Below are 23075 nucleotides of genomic sequence, written 5' to 3'. Positions count from 1 at the left end.
AATTCAAATATCAAGTAAAAGTAGTTCTATTTTGGCAATTTAACGGCAAGACCATTAAAGACAAGCTGACAGATCTTCAGCGGTTCCTTGTTGAAGTTTTGCCGATGATCAGAAAGCGAGAAAAGCGGTCAAAAGCTTTGGTTTTGTACTCGGTGGGCTCGTGGGTCATTGGAAATACACCTACAAACGGGCACAACACTTTCAGCTAGAAAGGTTGAATTGCCAGTGTTAAAAAAATAAAAATAAAAGAAATCAACAGTTTGCTCTTTCTAACCTCACGACCGAATATACCAATACAACCACTTTATCATTATGGATTTATCATAAGATCTTGCTATCATCATCATCATCATCATCCTGGATTGTCTGTATACACATTTGCTGCAATTTATGAAGGATTGACAATAAACAACGGAATCAAGGGCTCATAGTTTGAATGTTTAGCAAAAAAAACAAGAGCCGTTTCCATTTTGAACGTCCCGTTTCCAAACCAGGCATGAAGTTAGTCGTGTGGGTATTTTTAAATCCCAATAAAGACTTCCTTTGATTTCATTTGCATTCATCTGCAGCATGACAGCATGACATAACCACTTTTTTTTTCTTTTAACAGTCATTAGTTATTCTTGGGATTAGGTTTTGACCAGATGCCCAAAGTGTGGGCACGTTGAAGGGAGGAGAGGGGATTAAAATGTTAAATCTGCATGCGCGGGGAAGAAGAAAAAAGAAGGCCATTCGCAAACGTTGCGGGAAGGAAACGACACTTGATAATAAAAGGCTTGACGAGAAACGGAATCCCATCGCGAGAAATGTGGCGCTTTGACGAGCAGGGTCGGAAGTCAAGGTGGCCTCCTCCTAATAAAGCGCATTTATCATACTAACGGCGTACTATTCCACCCCCCCTTGTGAAATAATGGCGTTACTGTTTCAAATGTTAGCACAATATTTTTCCGGGTTGTCATATGATGGCTTTTTAAAACAGATTTTATGGGTTTATGGTTTTAAAATGATGGCTTACCTCAATAATATCACAATTTTCTGACCCTATCTCAACTTTACTTTCACAATAAATTGAAGTATGATATTAAGACTTCATTTTTCTAATATATGATCTGTAATGATACCGTTTGTACTTTTGTTTTGATTTAACATGAGGACATTTTCCTCTAATATTGAATTATTCAATGAATTCATCTATTTTTGCCTGGTGTTCCTATTTTATCGGGGCAACTTCGTCAACGTTGAATAAAATTGGCTATTAATCAAACGAACAACGTCACGTCTTGTTACTAATTTAAATTCAGTAGAAAGGGAGAAAATACGTCATTGGAAAAAGAAGGAAAGTGGTGATTTTTCTCAAAGTCGCCACAAGAGGGCGCTAAATCCCGATCAACATAAAAGTAGTACCTTACCACATCTTGAAGTCCCAGAACGATGTCCAAATGTAGGTAGAGCTTCTTTTTCTCCTGTCTAAAATAAAAGTAACATTTCTCCATCATCCTGTGGCAATTACAAACCGAAAGGACAAAATATTTCACATTTTTTTGTTCTATTAGCTGCTAAGCCGGCCATCACATTACAGCAAACATTCTCATACTTAGTCAGGAATACATTTCTTTAAAAAAAAACATTAGTAATACAAATAATTAGAGTTAAAACACTATGACCCATTTTATTTTAATCACCTAGGTGCTGTTTTAGTATCACAAATATGTAAAGGGGAGGAGAATAAGCATCAAACACGTCGTCGTCGTCACAAGCGGGCCATCTCGTTGGACAAGTGGAAATCCCACGGCCCGACGTCAAACCCATGGCAAAAAAGTTGGGAGGGATTTGAGTTTGGCATGGACGTGTCACGTTGCCGTTCGCCTAATTGAGTACTGACACACTTGGAAAGTGGCGTGGGAAGCTCATTCGGAGCGGCGGACATTTCAAAGCACATAGTTTGAATTTTGCTTGCCGTGCAAAACGGCGCTCGGTCTTCATCACGGGAGGGGTGAACGCTGGTTCAATATCTCCACGTCATTTGTTTTGGAGGAAGAAAAAAAAGGTTTTTTAAAAAAGTAAATAACCCTGTTAAATGAAAAATGCCACATGAATCCAAGTCCGTTTGCAAACCGACTTTAATCGTCATTGTTTTTGCTCGTTCTTTCATCCATTTACAGTCATTGTTTTTTCTGGAAAAGTCATTGAAAGTAAACACGTTTGTTGTGGTGGTCTTCAAGATTGCTAAATGCTTTTCAGCCCTCCCTACCCACCGTAAAAGAAGAGCACATTCTTTCGCTTGCATATTAAGATCCTACAAACGACTCTTTAACAAATCTCTAAGTGCCACAAAGTGGAAAAAGCCTGGACGAGCATTGGCCGACGACGACGACGATGATGACGATGAAGCCCGCGCAGTAAAAAATCCCCCCCAAAGTGGACAGACGGACATCCAATGGCACGGTAGCATTAGCTTGTTGCTCAAAAGGCCTACGCACAGCGTGTGAACACTCATCAAATATGAACGGAAAGAAAAAGAGAAGAAGAAATCATCGCACGTTAAATCCGTTGATATGTAAACACGTTTTTTTTCTGCACATCAGCGCCATCGCCGAAGCACGACGTTGTCGGTCCAAGTCAATGATACAAAGCAAAATCTCCTCGGGCGGGGTGATAGGCCGGTTTCTACGGCAACCGGCCATCGAGCATCTCGGTGGGCAGGTACGGAACGGACGGATTTTTCTTACATTTGCACTGGCGCTTTAAAAAAAGAATGAAAAGGAATTGACCTAAAACGAACACCAAGTGACTGGCAAATCCCCCAGAAATGAACAAAAGTGATTCCTAAAATCTCCCAAATGAATGTGATCAATAATTAACGGGAACAAAATCAACATGGAGACGTAAAAATGTCCCAAAATCAACAAGCGAGCCAAAACGAACAAGCTAGCCACAAAAGCCCCCAAATCAATGTCAAGTGAGCAATAATGAACAGGAAGTGATCCGTAAAGGCACCAAAAATCAACACAAAGTGACCCTAAAATACCACAAAATTGAACCCACTCTAAAAGCAGAATTGTCCTTTTTTGTATGATATTTCTACTTGACAAATTCCCTATCTGCAGATAGAAACATGATTTTATCGCATTTTGTGATTCCGCCGCTCTCACGGCACTTTGTTCACGACTTCTTTTCGGTGTGGGGGGTTCCCGTGGGGGGCCGAAGGGTCTTCTGGGGACGCGAAACCTTCGGAAAAGGCGGCGCCTGTTATCCAGCCCATGGATTGACTTCCTTCCTTCACCCAAAGTGTTCCAGAGGCGAAGTGAAACGGGCAGAAAGTACGACGACGGCGCTCGCTATCCTCTAACAAAAGTAAATATCGACCAAAAGGGGGGGAGAAAGGCCGCATTTTTTTCTTCTTCTCCCGTCGTGGACGTCCTCGGCGTTTGCGAGTCGGAACGTCACGTGACCGCGCGGAGGGGAGCGGGGAAAAGAGTTTGTCGGTGAGCCGTGATTCCGCTAGGACAGAAAGGGGGCGCCGGCGAGCAGCGTGGCGGCCACGGTCAGCAGGAGGCGGTCGCGCGACGGACTGCTGCCGCTCACGCTCTTCTCCAGCTTGGGAACTTCGGGGTTAAATTCATCATCTGGAGGCGGGGGGGAACAAAAAAAAAAAACGGAACGCGCAAAGGACATGATTAATTCATGGAAGCGACGCATGCAAATGGCGGATGATGCAATGATCAACAAAGCGGCAATTATCATCAGCGTCTCTAGTGTGTTTTGTGGGTGCGTGAGTGGGAGGGGGGTGCTTGAGTCGGGCGGTTGCCTTCATCCTAATGATGTTTTGTTCTAAGAGCAGAGGGGGTCCAATCAGGACGAATTAGCGCGCCCTCGCCATTGATTAGAGCCAAGCAGAACATTAGCCGCCGGGCAACAAAAGCCGCCAAAAGACGTCTCGGGGAATCGGATCATCTGCCTCGGCGCTACATTTACGATTACAAAGCCAATATTTACCAATTTAAAATATACATTTTTGTCCCTCCGAGCGGTTACTTTTCGAACAAAATGAAATGGCTACAAACTAAATAAAATACAATATTTACTGAATTTATTGTACTGACTATTTTATCTTTTTTCCAGTCTTTTTTAACGAAATACCACTTAGCGTCTCACGGGAAGTTGCTCTTTTACGGTGACGTTTTTAGGACGTGAAACTCTTCGCCGGGATACCGTCGTGCATTTTCGAATGTTGACCTTTTTACGCTTTCCTAAAAATAAAAATAAAAGCCCTCCGGCGTCTTTTTGTCTTCACCCGGTTGGCCTTTTCAATCTGCAATTTTTTTCCCCCCGCGCTGCCGACGTCTGTTTCGGTGCGTGCGTCACTGGCGTTGGCGTACGGGTAAGCGAATTTGCCCGAACGTGACGCCGCCGTCGGACCGTCTCCGTTACAACAGTCCGTCGAGGTTACGAAGGAACATTTTGGCCTCAAAATAGCCGCGACGGAGTGTTTTCGCTAACGTGGAGATGATTTAAAAACCAGTTGCATTAATGGCATTGAATTATATTATCTGTATTACATATGCATATAGAGTTCTTTTTATGCACATTATGCTGCTCCTTGCGTTTATTACCCGTGACTTATTACCTATGTCAAATGTACAGTATATGCATATAGGATAGGTCTAAAATCACGTTTAAAGCATTTAGTTGCAAATATGCACCTCAGCCACATGGTGGCAGTCAAGGAAAAATATACAAATACATAGCGACTCCTCACTAAGTTGCAACAATAATAGCAAATAAGATGCCCTTTGCAGATGATAAAGAATAAATGCCCAATGGATATAATTGTCACCAGTTGCCAGTTAGTATAAAATATATAAAATAAAATTCTTCACATCTTTATGGATGCGTCCCTTTGCATTAGCATGGTGTAGCATTAAGCAAGAAAGAAAGAAATGTAAGCTAGTGACAGTGATTGAGGCGGGAATTTGTCCCTGACTGACTGTCTAGAGGTTGAAAAAATGTCAACTCCATCACCCTCTCCTTTGCAAAAAGCAAGGGAAAACAAATCATGGTGAATTGTAACGTTCTGTCGGCCGCTATCCATTTCCCCAAATAGACTTGGGCTCTCCTCGCATCCAATCACGGTGACATGTTGTTTTACGCCTGGCCGCGGCCAGATTTGTCCGAGCGGACGCCGAGCGGACGCCTAGTGTCTCGCTGCGGGAGAGGGCCACGATTATTATCCGCTACGGCGAGCTTGGTGACTTTTGCTTCCATTGGCACATATTTTTTATCCTCCTGGCTGTCCTTTTTCACGTTTTTAATGGCGTGTTTTGATGACAGAATGAATGAACACATAGTGACAGACGTAGAGGACACTCACCAATATTATGTATCTTGATGCTTGGCCTCGCCGTGTAGGCGCTGGACGTCTGACTTGAGTCGTCGTCCGAGTGCGCCACTGCGACGGGAAGAAAAAAGTCAGACCCAAAAAAAGCGCCGTCGGCATTCTGTAGATCATTCTTATTTCGTTGACATAACACCTGCTTCCAGTTCCGTGATTAGAAAAAAATCCTAATGACATTTTAGTTCTGAAATCCGCTCAAAATATCAAATATCAACCAAAATGGCTGACAGTTTTGGGCGGATGGACTAACGCAGATCCAGGTCTAGGTTTTTTTTGCGCCGCTACTTACCGGTGGAGCAGCAGACGTAGACCCTCATCCTTAGGCAGCCGTGGGCGTGGTGGTGGTGAGTGGGCGTGGCTAAAAAAGCAGGTGGAAAACGAGTTAGAAGAAGAAGAAAACGGCGGCCAGAAATGCAGTCACCGTGTCCCAAAACAATCACAAAATCCCGGTTAGCACGCTAATAGCACACTTGAGCGTTAGCAAACTCGGTTGGGGTACGAAAACCAATCGACCGAAAGACTTTGTGTGCGATGGGATGGTGAGCGCTAGGCCCGGCGGAAAGACTGACATATGTAGTAGTACTCTTGTCCCACGGTGAACTCGTAACCCAGCGAGAAGGCGCTGTAGCGCTGGAACTTCTCCGAGAACTTGATGGGCGAGTGCGGCGCGTGCGGCCGGTTGCACTCCCAGCGCTTGAAGCCGTTGCGCGGGTCGCACGCCAGGTAGCCGCCGTAGCTGACCATGTAGAGGACGTACTGCTCGGCCGCCCCGCGCTCCAGCGTCCCCCGGAGGCTGCCGTTGTAGTGCGGGCAGTAGATGTCCAGGTAGTCGTTGACGCTCACTTGCACCGTGTAGCCCTCGCGCCGCAACCTACGTGGAAGAGGGGGATAATATTATATATTTGGTTTTATCAGCCCTAAATGTTGTTTTTTTATACACTTAAAAGACACAAATATGAAATTTTACATTCTAATAAAAAACCTGCATGAAATAATAAAGAAAAAATGTTTTGGGATTAAAATCAGCTAAAATAATAAGCCCCTGTGACTCAAACTAAAATGGCCTTGAATTATGAATTGAACTACTAGTCATTAAAAGGCAATCAGCCTGGAGTTGCAGTGACTCTATTGCACCACTAGACGGGAGTGTTGTGCTGCTGTAATGGCAACCTTGCCACGCCTGGCTTCCTCGCCTTTTTCCCTTTTTTTGCATCTTTGATAAACAAAGGAGGAAACAATCTGCATTCATCTCCGCTCGCACCAAAAGTCGACTACACAAGCGTGGCCTTGTTATTAGTCCAATCCTCCAGAGACGCGCCTATTTCATTTGGAAATGAGAAGGAGACATCCCGATCATCCGGCCAATCCGAGCGGAACCAAACACTTTTTGTTTTTGTTTTTCCGCCCACTCATTCGTAGCGTCAAAAACAAATTCCGATGAATATCCACCGTAAATAAAGTTACCAGGTTAACATTTTTTGAAAATAAACCAACATTTTTTTTTACAAGGATAAAGTCACAATGAATGGAAAATGACATCTCCCACCCAAGGCTTATGCTAACAAAATGTCTTCGACTTTTCCTAAATAATTCTACCGATTCCAATGAATACATTTGCCAAAAACTAGTCTTGCTTCAAGTAGAATTCTTGCATCGATTTGCCCGCGTAGCAAAACGGCAAGGAAGCTAGCTCTGAGGTCAACGCAAATACGTACATAAAAGCTAATGATCCTCAATTTCAATTGGCTTTTGCTAGCTCGCAGTGGACGACTCCCGGGGGTGCCGTATTGACCAGGGCCGCACCCTCAGCATTTGCGCCCCGACCCTCCCGACGGAAAGGCCGTAACCCCCCCCCCCTTAATTGCGGCGCTAACTCCGTCGGACCGCGACTGGCTTCTATAGCGAGCGTATCTGACGAGTCACGAGAAGAACGAAGCGCTTTCTTTTCTTCTTCTTCTTCGAGAGGAATACGACTTTTGCCAAAATAATTGGACACAAATTGCGCTCAAAGGAAGCGGCTAAAAAAAATCAAAAGACAAAAACAGCATCACCAGGATGAAATCCAGTCATTAAGCACCGCTTTTAACCGCGACCGCTGGCTTCTCGGAGGCCCGGCGGCTTCTCTAATGTGATTGATCGCGGTCCGTCTGGCCGGCTGATTGATCTCACGTCAGCGCCGCGACGTGGTCCATCTTTCTTTCACCGGCCCGCTCGACCGTTGGTTTTGATCATTACGCCCGGCAACAAGCTGACACCTTTTCATACTGGGACGGACGGCCCGCAGTTGGCCATGTTAAGTAAAGACATTTGGTTTGAAGAAGAAAACGTGACGGCGGGGGATTAAAAAAAAACCTTACTGACAACTACAGTGGGCCAACTCCATCTTTTTTTACATTCATTACAGATAGTGCGTGAATAGAGGAAAAATACACGGGTGTGTCAACTTTTTTAGCTCCAAAATTGACTATTTTTGGAGTATTGGATTTGGTCACGAGATCAAACATAAACCTTGCAACTACAGAAAAAATGACATTTTTTTCTTCCATTATCTTCAAGGCTTCTACCCAATCAAACAATGAATTATGAAAGAAAACCAAGCCAAAATGAGCAAGGTTGACACCGCTCTCAATCATTGACTTCTTTTCTTTCCTCAAACAACCTGTTTCAAATATGTCACTTTGTCATCATCGACAGCCTTTCGCCGGGGAGAACCGACCGATAAGGATAAAGCCCACCCACACGGCGCGCCTCGACCTCGGGGTGTTCAAAAGCGACTCCCCGGGAACGACGGAGGCCTTTTTCGTTTGAATAATTCAGCGGGCGGAACTCGAGGTTGCCACGTGTGCTTTCGCGTCACCTGTATATTTTTCTCTCCGTCCATTTAGTCCATATGGTATGGCCTAAGATAGGGCGTAAGAACAAATGCTTTTATGGCGAGTCAAAGTGGATTTGGGAGGAAAAAAGATGTCGGCGAAAACAATCAGCCATTTTTCAATACACGAGGCAATAAATCTGTTTAAATTTCGGACTGATAGCCGTTTACAAGCAGTTTTGGGGTGCAAAATTCAAAAGTACGCATTGACAAAATGCCAAACGAAGCCCTCTGGTCTGGCGTGCACACTTTCCCCAAGTGGTACGTTGGAGAAGGGCTCGCTCTCTTTCTATCTCTATTCTTGTCGATGTCCAGACCGCTTTCTCACTTGGCGGACTTGCATAATTGATGGAATTGTTCTTACGGAGGAAAACAAAGCTACGTAGCTCTACGCCAGCGCTCTCCTGACATGCTTTATAAAGTCCGACGATTCCCTGGCGGGCTACGTTACAGAATTGGACTTTGCCGGAGAGTCCTTTTCTTTGGAAATTAACCCCCCTAAAAAACTTCCATCTCGCTGTTGGCCAGAAAGCAGAATTTATGTACCGAAAAGGTCGGGTTGTCGACGTCCTGCATCCTCTATTTTCATAAATAACAATAAAATACCTAGCACGTACTGATTTTTCCATTGTCATTTAAAGTTGACATTTCCCAAGATAAATCAAATTTATTTCTAAAAGAAAATTCTAAAAGCTGAAGCGAATACATATCCTGACTTTTGTCTCCCGTTGTTGTTTTATGCCGTCTTAAAATTTAAAATTCCACCGTTGGCACATCCCTAACCTCAATTTTCTTTAGCGTTCCTTTTTTAAACTCTCACACTAATGTACTCTTTGAGACAAACGGTTCTGCCATCCTCGCCACAACAAAATTCTTATTAAATTAAAATGTTATCTGGGTAAAGCACGGCGGTCGGAGATTTGGCAGGCGTGCTTCCGTTTGGGCCAGCCAGTCGCCGGGGAGGCGAGATAGGGTCCCCAAAATGTCCGGGAAGGAAAAAAAAAAGAAAAAAAACACAGATGAAGGAATATTAAGGAAGCCCGATAAGAATTGAGCCAAAAGGTGCAAAAGCCAGCAAGGGAAATTGAAAGATGAGAGGGTCGATTACCAGGAGGAAGGAGGCCAACGGTCCAAAACGCGGACGGGTGGGTCGGAGGGAGTTTTGGGGGGGAAGGCGCACACACGCTATCCCAGCTTTATCGATATGCCGAAGCGGGTTAAGGCTCCGCTTTGTGAAAGCGGCGTGGCCTGCCCAGCCGGGAGCTTTCAAAGTCAAACTTTAGTGCAAAGCTTTGCCGTTTGCGCAGTCTGCCGTGCCGGCGGCCGTGCAGGCGGAATAGCAAAATAGGAAGCGCGAGCGCGAGCCAGCCAGCTGCTGATTACAATTACAGAGACGTGCAAAAGTTGCCCTCGGCCGAGGCTAGACTATTCCGTCTTACAAATGTAACCTTTAATGGAGGTGTTCTATTTGGCCGGTAAAAAATGTAGCCGGAGATAGGCGAGCGAGGATAGAACTCTCGAATCGGAAACGCCGTTTCGGACGAAGAAAAAAAGCCAGAGTTTTGCCAAATTCAATTTTGCTTGACTTCCATGCCTAAAATAGGGAAAAACAAGTCTTTTTTTGCTATTCTCGATGCTTTCATTTGAGTTTAGTAACGTTAACATTGAACTGGGAGTGACATTAAATGACATGAAATGACTCAAAACACACTTTTACACTGACTGGCGTTGTAGTATGTCCTAAAACAAAATATGATGGAAAAAGAAAATGTTTTCAAGCGTCCTCTAGAAAATATTGGGCTCTGGTAGAAATGTTCACTTCTACACATACACACACGCACGTGCGCGCAAACACACATATCTCGATGATGAGTAGCAATGACGGCGAGGAGACGGCGGGAAGAAAAGCGGAAGAAAGGGCGATTTAGAGATTGGAAATGAGGGAGAAAAAAAGTATAGGAAAGACAGACGGAGAGATAAGAGGCTAAGGCAAGTCAATGGCCTCCCTCCTCCGTCTCTCTCCCCCCTCCCTGTCACCCTTTATGATTGTCCCCCCCCTGGCTTCAGCCTCTGGGTAACCTTCAGAAAAGGAAGAAGAAGTGGAGATGATGAATTGTGAGAGGACGCAGATTAGCAAACACAGCTAGGATGATGAAAAAATGACAAACAAGGAGGGGGGACGGGGAGGAAGGTGACATTGTAAGGAGGGGGGGGCAGAGTGGAAAAGGACAGCCGCGGGACGACATCGGAGGAGCGCACTTTGACCGCGTCCCGCCGGGAAGACGCGCAAAAGGTGGCGGCTAACCAGCGGGGAGCTCACGTCCACGGACCGGCACCCCCGGTCAAAGCGGCGCGCCCAGATCCAATAACCTCGACATACGCGCGCCATGGGCGGAGCTGCAAAAACAAGGGTGGCTGAAATGGTATCGGGTTGCCGCGGTGGAAATGGTCATTTGTGGGACTTTACCGGGGCGGATTTTATAGCGTTAATCCCGTAAAATGCTGTGGAAATCGGGGCTTCGGTGGAAGGATTACAAATCCTATCCGATGGCTTTTTTCGTCCAAACCAGATGAAATGCTATTTTGAGACGCGGATCTGATGGCGGACAGCCAAGGACGTCCATGACTTCGTACGTCAAAATAAATAGGTTTAACAACCGCTAAAAATGAGGCAGAAATGATGGGATGGGGGCCACGACTCTCCGTATTACAGTCAATCTAAATGTGACAGGCTTGCACTTTTGGGGGTTTTTAGGGTAGCAAAAATGAAAGAAAGGAAGGATGACTGGCGCTTCCGCCCGTTTTTTTGCAGTGAGCCAATTACCTCCACTTTCACCTGAACACGCAGACCCGACGCCGAGTGACAGACGCGGCGAGCCAATGAGCCGCCTCCCCCGGGACCCCGAAGGCGCTCATCCGTGGTGATTTCAAAACAAGTACGCCTTCCGTCAACATCACTGTCATTCTCCCTCCCGCCACCTCATTGTCACTTTATCAAAACCTCATCGCTCGTCGGCTTTGTTTTTTCGAGACGTACGCTCGACCCCGATGGGCGACGCTTCCGAAACATACGTTTTTATTTGTATTCAAAGTCTTTTGGCACTTGAGACGCGACCCGTCTCATGTCTATCGGCGAAAGCGGCGTCTCTTTCATCCCTCCCTAATCCACGTCTGCTTCCGCTTTCAGCTCAAACGGCAACTTTAGCGTGCAATTTCCCACATGGCTCCTTGAGACTTTCTCACATCACCTGTTGTGATAGGCCATCAAATTTGACGTCAATCAAATGGCGTCGTGGCTGGAATTTTTTTTTTTTCACTTTCTAGAGGCTATGACGAGAATTGAGCGAGCCTTAAACTATATTACAAGCAGGAGTAGCATATCGGAAAGTTGAAATCTCGCTGCCATTGACAATGATAGGTGCCCGATTCATAAACGGGGAGGACCGGTTTAAATGAGTCACTCATTTGCCGGGAGGGAGTATGAAATGGGAGCAGAACTGTTCCAATGATTCCAATTACAATTCTAGCAAGCCATCAATTAGCCCACGACAACGGTTCAATCAGCGGCGGGCGCAGATGGAAATGGGCAGCGCTCAAAAAGTACCGAGAACCGCCACATGTCTAGTTTTAACCATCAAGGTTGATAAAATCATTTCTAAAAAATGGAAAATCTCCCCAAATTAAATGGCGCAAAGAGCTTTTTTCACCCGGCTCGTGGCTTTAACGAACTGGGTCGCCCATGTTTTCTCTGGCCGTCGAAACACAACCTCCGAGCTAATCTAACGTGTAGCATCGCTGATCAATAAGAGATGCCATCGAGGATTAGAGGAGCCTGCAGCCCGGCCTGGACCAGGGATTAGCCATAGCGAAGGCAACCTCTCGCGCCGCCGTTTTATTTTGCTGGCGGTGGCCTCCAACTCGTGAATGAAGAGCAATCTACTTAATATGCTAATTGTGGCCTTTTAAATGAATAATCCATCATTTTGCCCGTCAAACCCCCCCGTTGCTTAAAACGCCGCCCGTGCAGGGCCCTGTTAAAACCAGACCCAATCTTTTCTTTTTTTTGCGCCCTTATCGCGTTGCCGGGTGGATTTCAGACACGGCGTTCTGGACAAACAACCAACAAATGCACTCACGCGGCGACCGTGGCCAATTTGCGCCCAAATAATTACCCAAGGGGAAAAAAACTGGCGTAAACAAAGAGTACTCGGAATAATCCCAACAGAATTTGAACTCTGACATCCTTAACTTGTGTCTTAATTGAGATGCATTACTTCACAGCAAAGACGTCTTTTCTACATGACACGAAAGAATTCTTTTAGCCAAAGATACTAGTTTACACCAGAAAAACTAGCATAGCAGCTAGTGTTGCTAGCTAGCATCGGATTAGGCCCCAATACGGCACAGAAATGCAGGTTTTGGTATGGCAACTATTGAGAGGCTATGACATTCACTTAAAAACTAAAAAAATACTCAGAAAAACCAAAGTTAAAAAAAAGCATTAAAAAAAAAAACAATCCGTGAAATCAATTAATCAGAAAAACAGAGTTGGCACAATTAATTAAAAAGCAAGCCCAGAAAATAAGTTCTTTTAAAAAATAGAGCTTTAAAAATATAATTAATTCTAAAAACAACCCCAAGAATACATTTGAAAAACAGTTGGGGCTTTTTTTAAGTGAATGCGATACGTTTCCATAGTAATTCTGTACTAGAAGGAAAGGGGGAAAAATAAAAAATATGTGGAATTGGTGCAGTACCGGCATTGGCCGATTGGGTAGTCGAATCTGCAAATACATAACGGCAAATACATATCTCACATGAAGGGGCAGATGGACATTTGGAGTCACAAGCAGTCAGCCAATCTGTTCCACTTTGCCGGCGTTAAAAAAAAAGCTGCTGGCTGCATTCTTGCCCTAAAATGACTCCCGGCTAAAAAGCGCCACGTGGAGATTTTCCTCCGCTAACGATCGCTAGCGCACGCGTCTCATTCCAGCGGCGAGCTTTAAGTGTTGGGGACGTCGCTCCCATAAACTATCTTACATATTGATCTTTCCCGCCCGCCTGCCGACGTGCGTCGACTCAGACGGCGACGGTGGATTTGGTCTGACTTTCTCCGAGTTTAAACACGAGTGGCTTGAATTCTAATGTCAAAATGAAGGCGCGCCGACACGTTGCACCAAGAAAAGTACGGCCAAGTACATACCATAATCGCCCGCGCATGGTTATTACACGGCCAAGGGATGAAAAATAATAGCGACAAGCCGCTCGGGCGTTTGAGGATTCCGAGCACGACGACAAACTGTGAAAAAAGGGGCATTATTGGATTTTCTTTTTCCTTTAATAACGAACGCATTGGCAATCAGCGGGATTTGGAGCCGTGATTGCCAAGTGGACCGGAGAAAATCAGAAGCCGTCCAAATGTGTTTTTGTTTGGCTGCAATGCAATTCGCCAACGAGCGACGGACACGTTTTTGCTGTTCAAGTCTACGTTCACAAAAATTTAATATGGGTTTCTATGGGGTTTTGTTCTCGGAAAATGCTGTTATCGCCTAGGCGGAATATGACTTTGTCTTCAGAATGTGATTTAGGAAATTGGTCTTGACGACTAGAAATGTCCCAAAATGGGTAAAAAATTCTTTTCAAAATGTATTATTTTCAGGCATTAAGTGGTTAAGTCCAATCCATTTTGACTGGGAGGGCTAGCAGCGTTTTTTTCAGGCTGTTTAAATGTAACGCTAGCGATATTCAAGTGGCTAAATGTTAACAAAAAAAATAGCACTGCATCCGCCCGTCCGTTTTTGATCTCTTTAAAAGGGATTTCGACACAAACAATCCAGTCGATTCCTTTTTTTCCCCCAATCGCTGAACGTTAGCGCCAAATCAGCAAAATGATGAAGACGAGGGAGGCCTTTATGCAAAACAGCTCCGGTGGCGCAGCTGCTAATTTGTCATATTACCTCCGCTGTCAGCATGTGGCCACGCGTCACCGAGAGGTCGTGCGTTTTGGCGCAAATTTTAACGAGGCGGGCGCTACACCGGCCTTCGCCTGGAGCTGTCACTCAAAAAACAACACACACCCCTATCCCCCCATATCAATCAGGACGTGGATTTTTTAAAATGTATTTATCTAATTTTAAGTATGAACTCCTGAGCTGACATTGGCGATCGAACGGTCCCTGCCGACCCCCGTTCAAAATGGATTGGACGTCTAGCATATGGCACGGCGGAACGGTGGACAAGCGGAAAGCTAAAGCTGCGCAGTTTTCATATATTTAGATATACTTTTTGCCCTTGGAAATCTATTTCCTCGGTATCAGATTGGCTAATTCCCCAAATAAAGCCACTCGGACTCCCCCCCCCAAAAAATTCCAATTTGGGTTGGGCATATGGCGCAGGAAACGGGAGCAAATGAACATTTGGACAGACACCCGCCACGTCATTGGGAATTAACGGGACGATAAAAGTTTTAATTCCTCGCCCTGGGCCTGAGGGACAAAAGCAGACATTTGCATGCAAATGAAGACAATTTGCTGTTTGTTTGGCCGCGCAAATATAAAAGGAGGGAAGGCGGCTCCAGAAAGCCACCAAGCACGAAGCACTTGAAACACGCTCGCTTTTCAGATAGCGTTCGAGTAGCGCCAGATGATGCCTTTTCGCGGTGAGTGTGACTTCGTTCTCGTCAAATTCGGGCTTTTCGCTGGGAAATAGACATTTCTTTTGTTATGGCGGAAAGCTGCCGTTGAGTACATCCCATAAAAAAAATGGCAATTCTGCATCAAGTCAAATATTTTCCGAACAAATGTACAAAACAAACAGAAGAGTGATAAGAATCGCAAATAAACCCAATTGCGGAGAATCGACATGTTTAAGACTCGGATTGGTTTCCTCATTATTCTACCATATATTTTGACAATACCATCCTCTCAAAAACTGGGAATAAATCCCCAATAAATATCTATTTTGTCCCCGTAAACTACGAGTTAACCGTTTCAATGCTAACAAGAGTGACACTTAGTTCTGTTTTTCGCCTAAGAAACGACGGCCAGACCGACTTTTGACCTTCCGATAAATCCGCCCTAACGACGGCTCCAAAACGCCGCCGGCCGATCACTGGAAACGCAACGTCTCTCTCGCTGTCCGTTTGAGATCGCACATTTGCTACTCGAGTGCTCTGGCGGGCCAACCTTTCTTTTCACCGCTCTCATTTACACCTGGAAATAACGAGAAAGGGGCTGGAGAGCCAATTAAAGCGGACCGATCGGAGATGGAAGAAGACGGGATGACACTGGTCCCGGGGGTGGGAGGCGCGCGGATGCTAATAGTGGGAAAAAAGAGAATCGTTTTGCGCTGTAATTAACAAATAGTGCCGCTGCAGACCTTTTTTTTTGGCGGAGGGCGGGAGTTTCCTGATCTTTCTGCGCGCGAACAAACGCTTTGCATGTCAATGACTGGTAATCACGTCGCTATTATGCGCAGGACGCCAATGTCAATAACCCAGAGCAAAGAACCGGCGGGGAGGCCAAACGCGCTAGCATTAGCGTTTGGTCTCTAGGTCGCTTTAAATGTTCAAGGGTGATACGTCACTTCAAAACACCAGGGATGAATGACTACGTGAAGAAAGCAGCACGATGGGCTGCGGCGCTCTTTCCGTTAGCCTGGTGTGCATACACAAGCTAGCCGGTTGAAGACAAGTACGTTAGCAAGGTCAGGCTAGCCCAAAAAACATGTTTTTTTGCCCCACTAGCTGAGCCAGGAAGTCAAAGACCGCGGCCTGAAAAAGTTAGCGCCAAGTTGTCTTTGTTTTTCCTTGCTACCTGCCCGACATTGGGCATGGCTAATGAGGCCGACCGTACCCGACGCCGCGTCCGACCTTATTCGGGACGACGGCAGACGTCGGAATATTCGACAAACGGTTAGCAACTTCTCATTAGTAAGCGGCGCGGCGGCGCGCGGTGAAGGTGACACGGCATACGGACGCCTTTGACGGGGCATCGGGGAGCCATAGCTCATATCGCGGCGGAGGAAAAGGTTGCAGACATTTGGGAGGAAGCCGGGAGGGGCGGGGCCTCGGTGGGCGCCGTGGAGGGGCTAGCGAGCTGGAAAATGTATCCCTGCTTTCCTTGCGGCCTGAAGCTGCTCTCTCTTTGTCGCTATGTGAAAAAAGACGAAGTACAAGTCCGAGTATTTACGTTTTGAAAATAGCGACGCTGCGTTCAGACTGGTCGCGTTTCAGGATTCCAATCGTCTTCTCGTTTCGTGAACCGTTTGATTTAATGGGCTGAGACTTGAGGCCAAGTATCGACGCAAAACTACCACATGGTGACTTCAAATTTTGCCGACGCAAATTTGAACACAAAACGGCAACTGACGACAAAACGCTGTCGGTCTGAATGCGGCGTCAGCGACATATTTTTAGTGATTTGTCGTACGGTCACACTGCAATCCGCTAATTCTTTGTAAGGACCATCTTTCAGGACCAAGTTTCCAATGGAGCACGGATGAACGGTTCCAGTTCGCCACGTTTCCAATAGAATCTCGGTCTCCCTTGTCGCCCAAAGATGGAATGGCAGAGCGGCGGTTAGCCGTCACCACGGGGGGCTCCGCTGGCCACCGTCGACCGCCGCTGGCCGCCGACCTCATCATATTGCATTTTCGGCGCCCTGATTAAATCTGTATTTAATTAGACTGGATCCGGCCGTGATGGAACGCTCCCCCCACCGTTTAACCCGCGCTACGCTCCGTCCAATCAGACCGGGAAGGTCCGGCGGGGGAATTGCGAGCAGGGGAAACGAATACCAATGAAGCGGGCTAGCGCGCCCAGCGGGCTTTTGCCGTCGAGACGGAAGTGGACCGCGTCGGACGATGTGGACGCGGTCCTTCTTAATTAGCGCTGGTAAAAGACCCTAATTAGGTTGATTAGTTGTCTTTTAGAGTGCACGGCAGCAGAGCGGCTAATCAAAACTTGAATCAATTTACCTTCGGAGCAATCAAACGGTGCAACGAGGCTATTTGGAGTGACGTTTAGCAAAGATGGTGGCTTTACGTCCTGTTAGCTATTGTTATTTCATCTATTGATTAAGCGGTCATCGAGTTAGGCTAGTTACTAGCTCGGTCAAATTGGAAATGACGCAAACAGATGGCGGCTAGCGTTAAGGGAGGCTCTCATTTGAGATGAAACAGAAATTGCTAATGAGGGATTACAACCGCTGCGATGGATTATTGCGCTGTGCGCACACGGAAGACAGCTGGACGCGGGTTTTCACAAGCGCACATCAAATGGAAAACAACAGCGGCCGGAGATTCAAATAAGATTATCTGCAGTCTATCATCTCTCCACGTTTAAAATGATGTGTTCCATCCCACGTGTGCTTTAATGGCGCCCGGGGCGCCGTCTGTGGAAACACACCGGCGGGTATTAGAGCAATTTTCACACCGGGAATCCATCTTGTGTGTCACCCTTGCTTTTACCGCCGTAAACAACAACCTCAGGCGCTACGGAATATTGTCCTCGCCGCGCCGCTGGACTCGGAGGAGCCCGGGCCTAGCGACTGTAAAAAAAATACTAATAATAACGAAAAAAAAGCCTTTATTTCCTCTGTCTGTCACCTGTGGCTCACGCTATCTGTGAAAGATGGGCTCTTTGGAGGAAAGTGGAAAGATTTTCACTCTGTCTGCCATCCATTTCCTTCCAATAAAACGAGTATGTCTGAAACATTTACATTAGGAGCCTGACAGTGACCAAATACAGACCTTGACACGCAATCCGTTCTGAGCTTTAAACTGCACAACTGCACAAAGCCAAAATGACAATCTCATTCCAACAGTTAATCTGATAGAATCGGTCGATATAAAAACACGGGGAACCCTTGGGTTACGACATCCTCGACTTTTGGACTTAACAACGCCCGCCACTAAGACCCCTACCAACATTAGTTTTTTACACGATGGCGCTAAAGTAGAAACCTGGACCTTCTAGAATCAGCCAAAAGAATATCTTAACTCCATAAAAAGAACAGAGAACGGAGAGAAATATCGACGCTGTTTTCTGGGGTGTCCCTAAACGCACCACTTGTCTGACATAGGAAAAGATTTGCTTGTTTGGCATCAGAGTCGTCGCATTCCGTTCAAATGAACCATCATAAACATTCACTCTTCACAGCAATAATGCTAAAGACAGCAGTATTTTGAGGTCAATTTCCACTTTAGCCGTGAAATCCAACTTGATTTGAGAGAAACTCCCTGTACATCTCCTGGCTTTCTTCCCTACTGTTGCTTACCACGATCATTATGTACAGTATTCTATTTATTTCTGTCCGGTAATTCATCTTGCTTTACCTCCTCCGGGGAAGTGGCACAGAATCCCTTTAAAGTTGCACAAAGCCTCTATTTATCATCCCCGCGTACACGGAAGCAGCAATCTGTTACGCGCTGTAAAAGATTTTAAGACGTGCAAACACACACGTGCAAACACACACACACACACACACATAATGAGACAGTAGATTCGCCATGAATGAGATGGAGGGCAAGCGTCTGGGGTCCGCCCACGCACGCCTTCCATCTCGCCATTGAAATGCAGCGCAGACGTCCGCGGGGACGCCGGGCCGGTGCCTCGCAAGGTGAGGAGACGGAATTGGCAAATGCCCCGATGAATGAGGAGAGCCAAAATGGCCGCCAGCTGACAATCGCCATGAACAAACTTTTGTCCTACTCAAAGCCACGCCCACATCATTTTTGCTCTAAAGTACAGTGACGTGAATCGAATTCATCTTCCTCGCTAAGATAAAGTTCAAATGAGAATAGGTGATATTTCACGAAATTGGGGAGTGTATTAGAGAAGGATTTCAATTTCCATTAAATGTTCTCATTACGGCAGCCAAAAGGGTTTTGGGCCTTTGTATAATTAGATCTTCAGATTGGGGAGGGGTGGGGGGCGCAATTATATTGGAAAATAGCTAATTAGCGTGTTCCTCGTACTCGGAAATGGCCCCAGAAGGCTGGAAAACATGACTTCCTGTACGTGCCCGTATTTGGACATCTGGTCAAGATTCCTGCATAATTCAGTACAAAATGAAGCAAATAGACAGATAAGGGGCTTGCTAAACAACTGGAATAAGTGTCATTCCATTTGACTCCTTCAAGTTCCTTTTCCGCCTTGAATTAATGGCTGGGGGCGTTATAGAAAAGACCCCGCTGACCCGCTAAAGGTCTCGCTGAGGTGGACCGCCATCACGTGAAAAGGTTAGACGGACCCGCCAGAGAGAACAATTCTACATATCTATTACATAGCTGATTAAGTGCTTTCACCGGCAGCATACTAACGACCTTACTTTTAATTGAAGGCTAAGCAAGCCAAAGCGGGAGCCCGTCGTTTAGTATGTAGCGAGCGACGGATCGCTAACCGTAAAACGTCATGTATAAAAGTAAGTCACTGTAGGTGCATTGTGAGTCCTAAATTTGCATCTAGTATGAATTTTTATGATTTCAATGCATGTCACTGAGAAGAGTTTAAAATCAGTACAAAAAAGAACTACATTGAACCCCTTTTTCTTTGGTTACATCTCCGAAACGTATTCTGGATGGCAATAAATAAACAGATTTATCAATGATTGCAATAAGCCATAAGCGTAGTAGCCCCACTTTCATATCAAACTACAAGACCACGCAACACGTTTTCACGACGCCGCCTTCGTCCGGCGGGGTCCGGCTCGCAGGCAGGTAGATTATGGCGGACATGCTCGGTCCGCGTATTCAATCAGTCGGAGCGTGGCGTACCCGAGGCGATAATTGCACGGGCGAACCCGACAGAGCCGCCGATACGTGCCGTGGAATCAAATTAAAAATACATTTGGACGCCGCTCGCCTCCATCGATCCCCCGGCGTGTGTTTTTGTCCGTCCGCGCACTTAGGCTTCCTCGCTTTGCCTTTTACCGACGCAAATGGTTATCGACGACGGTTTTACCCGAGCCCAAAAAGAAGAGAAAACCTCGGACGGACGTCGTTTGGTTACGGAATTCGCGAGCGGTAACACACTTTCCATGGCGATCACGCGAGCCGATCTGGGACACGTCTAATGTTTACTGGCAAAGAACGGATTAAAAGTGGGCCGACAAATACGCTTTGTTTTGAAAGCAAGCTGTCAGAGATCAACACTTTAGTGGTTAACATTTCCCCACCTCAGCAGCTTTTTTTTTCATTTGAGAGCATGCAATGTTACTGCAACAGGGGCAACCTTGTTTGGAGTGCGGGGCTCTCGCCGCCGTGTACGCTTTCATCCAGAATACGCCTTGGAAATGGGAAAGCAAAATCAATTTTGGCGCACTCTATTTTGAAAGCTCTCTGCTTCGTTATAAGACGTTGAAAAAAGAAATAAATGACATCCTTAGAAAGTCATTCTGTATGCAATCCCACAACGGACAAGTTGTTGAATGTTTAATTCCAATTGGATGTGAGATTTTGAGAGGCCTCAACATGTCCAAAAAGCATTTAAAAAAGGGCCGCTGCCATTGGATGTCCAGTACCGTCAATGGCAACCAATGAATTCAACCAATAGGTAGATTCAAGTTTAAAAAAACGTGGAACCCTACATCGCTGAGACTAAACATGAGGGTGCTATTAAAGTTCTTAATTCACCTTTTATCATGGACATATACTAACATTTTCAGTTTTTTTTTAATACGAAACAAGGTTTAATAACAAAAAAAATACACGAAGGGGAAAAAGGTAACTGAGAGGTTTCCAGCAGTTGCACATCCATCCCCTGCTAGTATATTTCCAAAATGGGAGCAGCTGGGTTTGCTTTTCAACCCCAAAAATAGCTGAAAAAAGCTGAATTATTTGAAACTTTCCTAATTTAACGACGAGTCGCCTAGATTTGAGTCAAGTAGACGATCTTTGTCCTCCGTAACAAAAGACTTCCCTGGCAAAGAAGCCAGACGAAAGCCACCAGAAGAGGAAGAACACCAAGACATGAATCCCGTTCCACTGTGGCGTATAACACAGAGGAGAGAATTCAATTTGAAAAAGGCCTTTACAATATTCAATCAGCGCCATTGCGCTCCGTCTCCAATGCGTCGCCCTCATTGAGCGAGGCGCCGCGCTACAGCGAACACGGGGGAACAAAAGAGGCCGAGCTGCAGGTGGACCCATGTAATCGCCCGGCAAAGCCAGCGCGCCGCTTTTGTCTCGGGGCGACGGTGCACGCCAATGAGCCCGCCCCGCGTCCACATTAGCGCGCCTCGACCCTCGCCGGTATAAAACTGCTTGGAAACAAAAAAGGCTGAGCGCTAAAAGCCCCGCTGCGCTTTTTTCCGTCCTTCTACTTCATTGGTCGGACTGAAATATCAAAGCATCACGCCCAAAACAGCGGGTAGCCAGCCGGTAAGCGAGACCGCACGACGACAACGTTTACGAAGGGTGACGGATGTAGTATAATAAAGGTTATGGATGTGCTCTGGTCAAGAATGGAAGAAAAGGAAGCCACAGTTTGCTAGCGACATTTTTTTCAAGAGGAAAGTGGCTGTGATTGACAGTGGCGGACGTTCAATGCGGTTTGACTGGATTGGGCGTTTAGCTTCGTCAATGGCACTGAAACCAGAGTGATTATTTCCGGTCTTTCCAGTTTCTGGAGCATTTACAGGTTCATTTTAAGGCAATGACAATTTATTTTCAGTTGATTTTGAATCACTTCCTACGCCAGAATTGGTATTATCTTAATATCTGTCCACACGTGTTGCCACACCCTGTGTTCAAATTAATTTTTGTTAGAATGACAATAAAATGCATTTTCATCGGTCACGAAAAAGAAATTTGGAAAGATATTTGAGGGAACAATTATTTTTTTTCTATTTAATTAGAAGTAACGTGAATTGATTGGTATTTTATATACGACAGCTTTTATTCGCAGGTGCACCATTGCTAATTTTGCCTTTTAGAATCTCTTTGGAAAAAAAATTGAACGAAAAGACGATTATTGGAAATTACATTGACGCTGATTTGTAATCTATGAATAGCGTCTTCGGAATCTCGCCAAAATTAAACGTTGGGTTTCCGTGCGGTCCTATTAACGTTCGCGTTTCCATTCAGTCTTCTTTCACCAGTTGAAAGAAGACTTTCATCTTGTCGAGCAGCAAACGGGGGAAAAAAAAACGATTTAGCCCAGAGATGTTTGCCGCCTTTTCAATCTGGCTTCCCGGCTCTTCCGTCCCGATGGGAGCAGAATGACTTTTTTTAAAAAGTTAAATCCATTAGAAATGACGCCACTTGCTTTGAACAAGCCGTGGATTTATTTATTTCTGTTTGGACTTTGGCCAGCCAATTTTGGAGAAGAACCAATGGAAGCCAACCGTCCGTCCATCATCGCCAATCTTACTGTGCCATGTGATCACTTATCGGCCAATAGCAATGTCATATTGTCATTGCACAGACGAATGAAAATATTATTTCATTATCTTACGGAATGGGCTATAGATACATTGACGGCAAATAGTAAAATGTCCGTATTTTCCTGCTTCTACGATAGCATTTAGTCAGTGTATAAATGCACATACCGTATTTTTTCCGAATATAAGTCGCACCAGCCAAACAATACACAAAGAAGAGAAAAAATACAATATAATCTCTAAGTCACGCTGGAGTATAAATTGCATTTTTAGGAGGGCAAATTTCGATATCAACAGAAACAGAGGACAAACATACTTTAAAGGAGCAATGATGGCCTGTAAAACCTTAATGAGACTAATTTATATGATCTAATATCTCATTTACTGTATGCATATCACACAAAAAAATGATGCACGTCACCAACTG

The 23075-nt window shown here is 45.5% G+C and overlaps 1 protein-coding gene across 2 annotated transcripts in view; it reads right to left on the bottom strand.

The window, feature by feature from the left end:
• The window catches only part of LOC144067553 (ephrin-A3-like), a 40641-nt gene that overhangs the window by 13832 nt on the left and 3734 nt on the right, over positions 1 to 23075 (bottom strand). Inside the window, exons 2-5 of one of the 2 annotated variants that reach the window (XM_077591391.1) lie at positions 5965 to 6266; positions 5685 to 5753; positions 5372 to 5449; positions 1410 to 1467 (exon numbers count right to left, since the gene is read on the bottom strand). In XM_077591391.1, the coding sequence (XP_077447517.1) occupies positions 1410 to 1467; positions 5372 to 5449; positions 5685 to 5753; positions 5965 to 6266 (507 nt within the window). Of the gene's footprint in view, positions 1 to 1409; positions 1468 to 2102; positions 3627 to 5371; positions 5450 to 5684; positions 5754 to 5964; positions 6267 to 23075 lie in introns of those variants that run through there. The other variant, XM_077591390.1, reaches the window with a different exon arrangement.

Source organism: Stigmatopora argus, chromosome 21 (assembly GCF_051989625.1).
Source record: "Stigmatopora argus isolate UIUO_Sarg chromosome 21, RoL_Sarg_1.0, whole genome shotgun sequence".
Taxonomy (NCBI): Eukaryota; Metazoa; Chordata; class Actinopteri; order Syngnathiformes; family Syngnathidae; genus Stigmatopora; species Stigmatopora argus.
This window is presented reverse-complemented; position numbering and strand designations above follow the sequence as displayed.